At 57.5% G+C, this 3,466-nt stretch overlaps 2 protein-coding genes across 2 annotated transcripts in view; one reads left to right on the top strand and one right to left on the bottom strand.

Annotated features, from left to right (window-relative positions):
• VOLCADRAFT_94734 (uncharacterized protein) overlaps positions 1-1,758 on the top strand; it is a gene marked incomplete at both ends in the record, with an annotated part of 17,793 nt that extends 16,035 nt beyond the window's left edge. The window contains 2 exons of the mRNA XM_002953948.1: positions 377-496; positions 1,703-1,758. Of these exons, the coding sequence (XP_002953994.1) occupies positions 377-496; positions 1,703-1,758 (176 nt within the window). The remainder of the gene's footprint in view (positions 1-376; positions 497-1,702) is intronic.
• Positions 1,759-2,356: 598 nt separating this feature from the next.
• On the bottom strand, positions 2,357-3,220 carry VOLCADRAFT_94733 (uncharacterized protein; the record flags this gene model as incomplete). Its single annotated transcript, XM_002953863.1, has 2 exons — positions 2,357-2,778; positions 3,076-3,220. The coding sequence occupies 2 exons, from the start codon at positions 3,218-3,220 to the stop codon at positions 2,357-2,359; spliced, it is 567 nt and encodes a 188-aa protein (XP_002953909.1).
• Positions 3,221-3,466: the final 246 nt, after the last annotated feature.

Here is a 3,466-nt window from a genome sequence, read left to right as displayed (position 1 = left end):
CTCCGGGTTGGCCGTACATGAGCTGCACCTGGGGACGCCGCCGCCGCCGTCGGTGCTTTAACCAGCTGTACGACAAGCAACCAGCTGTAGTTCCACGTGGGGTGTGACGGCAGTAGTGGTCGGCAGTAGCCACCACTGTGGGGGCTTTTGCGAGCTCAGTTAGAAGGGGACAGCGTTACAAACGGGGGGTAAACCACGACGTCGCTCAGCCATTGACACTGTCTTGCTGGCTGGCTGGCTGAATGAGGTAACGTGCTAAGTGTTACGACGGTCCGGAACCCGCGATGGCCGCATACGCAGGAGGGGAGGGGAATATACACCTCGTAACCTCACCGCCCGCCGCCGCATGTATGACTGTTGTTGCATTCCCCCTCAGCGCTGCGGTGTGGAGGGCGGGTGTGGAGGGCGGGTGTGGAGGGCGGGTGTGGAGGGCGGGTGTGGAGGGCGGGTGTGGAGGGCGGGTGTGGAGGGCGGGTTATGACTGTCGTACGAGCAGGTGGGTCTGTTGGGATGGGCGGGGTGTTGCCATCACCGGCTGATTGGCAGGCAGGTTGCCCGGCTGGCTGGCTGGCTGAAGCACACCGGCACAGTGTACATACGTATTCATAAGGGGAGGGGGGAAAGGGGCGGTTCAATCCGCCGCGGGCGGTGAGAAACCGGAGTGCTGTTTGGAGTGTTTTTCCGCACGATGGAGGGTGTGAATGGATGGGTGTGGTTTCGGGGCGAAGGGGTGTGACGATGACAACGATGACGACCTGAGTGACGTCTCCTGGTGGCGGGTATGGTGTATGGGCCTCTCACATACGCAACCCCCTGCGTGTAAAGTGCATTCGGACTGTGCTGCCACCGCCACCGCCACCGCCACCGCCACCGCCACCGCCACCGCCACCGCCACCGCCACCGCCACCGCCACCGCCACCGCCACCGCCACTGTCGCGGTAGCGGTAGCGGTAGCGGTAGCGGTAGCTGAGGGAGCTGAGGTCAACGTGTCGAAGGGCCCATAGCAGAGCAGGAAGTTTTAGAGCAGTCCTACGGGCCAAGAGCGGCTCGGATGGAGCTGTCGTATGGAGGAGGAGGAGGTGGTGATCTGAAGCGCAGCTGGTCCTAGCGCCCTAGCGCCGTCCGCGTGCTGCCGGTTGCCGGTTGTTTCTTGGTGTCCCTTATCGTCGCTTATCAGAGCATGCTAGCAACTGAGGGTCCATTAGCAGCCCAGCACTACCCGGGGGTGGGTGGGGGGTGGGTGGCGCACCCCCACCAAGGGGGTGGGGGATTTTTAATTTGATTGAGGTGTTGCGTTTGGTGGCGATGGCATCGTGTCGATCAATCAAAAGGCCAAATCTACGGTGAAACCCTCCGGCGATACGTGTGAATATTCATATGAATGTATGAACGAGGTCACGGAGCTGGAGCCTCTGGGCGAAGTTGCAAGTTGTAGGCTGCAACATCATGATGACGCAACACGAGGCATAACACAAACAAAAAAGGCTTTTTCTCCCGACATGACATTAAAAAAAAGAGAGACGTGACGTGGGCTCAAGAGAGACGAGACGTGGCGTGGCTAACGTGACCACACATCACACCCACAGTGGGTGGCTCGGGCGGATCCATCGGGCGTGACATTATATTAGCGTCTGTTCTGAAAGAAGGTTGCTGATGTGGCTTTACAAGCTGCCTCGCCTCGCCCCCCTTGCTCTTCCACAAGGCGAGGCGGTGTGCAAGGGAGGGGAGAAGGCAGCGAAGGGCTGGTTAGCTGGTTAAATTTGTCTACTGACTCTAAAAGGCGGTCTACTATCTTTGGTGGTTCTTTTACCTCTACACGACACCAGCCAGACCTACACCGTTGTTGTCCGGTGGTGTACCGACCACCGGAATGCCGCCAGCCAGCGACCAGCGTGCAGGGGCTAGTGGCAAAACACGTAATCGTCTAACTGAATAACCGACAGGACGGAAAAGATCGAACGTTACATGAGAGGGTGTTGTCTTGGCGCGTCCCACCAAACAAACAAAGCCCGGCAAAGGAACAAAAATAGGTGACAGGTACACAAAGGAATGTACGCATTAGTACACAAACTGTACTTGTCTGTCGTCGTGCGGGGCTCCTGTTAATAATTTAACAGCGATATCAAATGCCACAAATGCAACACGAGTGACATCTCTGGCATGGGGCATTTTGAAATTGACGTTGGGGATCAGGTTGAAACGTACGAAACGGCATAGTACGGAAACGTAACGAGCAAATTCAATTCAATGCTAGCTAACATATGTACAGGTATATACATGTCAATTATCAACCCGCCGACGGTCCTCTGGCATATTCGTCTTTCCCACCAGCCGTCTTAACCGCAAACCATCCTCCTCATGGGCACTGGATGGGCAACAGCGCTGCATCAACATTTTTTGCTAGCCAGTCACACGGATCGCGAATGATGCGCGGGGGGGGCGGAGGCGGCCTCTTGCGCGGGGGCGGCGGAGGGGGACTCTTCATTGGCGGTGGAGGGGGCGGCCGTTTCACAGGCGGCGGAGGGGGTGGCCTTTTCAGCGGCGGTGGCGGGGGGGGCTTCTTCCGAGGGGGCGGGTTATAATCCGGGAAGTCGTAGTCGGGGCAGGGCCTCAATGGAAGCGCTGTGTCGGCGGGAAGCTGAGCTAGCCGGCGAAGGGGAATGCAGGGGTAGGGCCAGAGGGCTGCTGTGGCGGCCTCCGCGGCGGCCCTTCTATCGGGCCCCACATCCGCCGCCTGACCGCTGTCCTCCGCGGCATACTTCATGTCCAGGTCGGCTCCTGCAGCAGTGCAAACAATGTGGGGGAAGGGGGGTCAGCGCCCAGCCTCCCGCTCAGCGCCAACACCTAGCTACCCGGCTACGTGTGGGACTACAGCGGACTCGCTGTCACATATCAGGGTAATTAGACATACATACATACATGTAGACAGACAGACAGACAGACAGACAGACAGACAGACAGACAGACAGACAGACAGACAGACAGACAGACAGACAGACAGACAGACAGACATCGGCCGGTCGGCCATCCCCACTGTAACAACCACACACACACACCCTGCTAATTTTTGCCTACCTGCCTCATTCCCGTCCGACAGGGCCGTCGTCTCCGCCCTGAGCGCTCCCAGCCCTCGGAGCTTGGCGGCAGTGCCCGTCCGCGCCAGCAGCAGCCCGGGGGCCACCACGAGGAAGAGAAGGAAAAGTGACGACAGCGTCTTCATCGCAGCTTGGTGGAGCGATATTGCTTGCTGATGATTGATTATCTTGCCCGTGGGTGATTAAGCGCTATCGTTCCTGCTTAAGGCAAAGGAAGGCAAGGTGTGCAGAGTTTAACAGGTGGAAATCACAAAACACCAGACTGCATAATAAATGTTAAATAATGTTAGGTAAAGAAAATGTCTAGGGGTTTGAAATCAAAAGCTTCAACAGGATACAGACTAAACAACTATATGGATTCCGACATTGGC

This window comes from Volvox carteri (genome assembly GCF_000143455.1).
Source record: "Volvox carteri f. nagariensis unplaced genomic scaffold VOLCAscaffold_39, whole genome shotgun sequence".
In the NCBI taxonomy this organism is placed as follows: Eukaryota; Viridiplantae; Chlorophyta; class Chlorophyceae; order Chlamydomonadales; family Volvocaceae; genus Volvox; species Volvox carteri.
The sequence above is the reverse complement of the archived record's forward strand: the minus strand, read 5'-3'. Positions and strand labels throughout refer to the sequence as shown.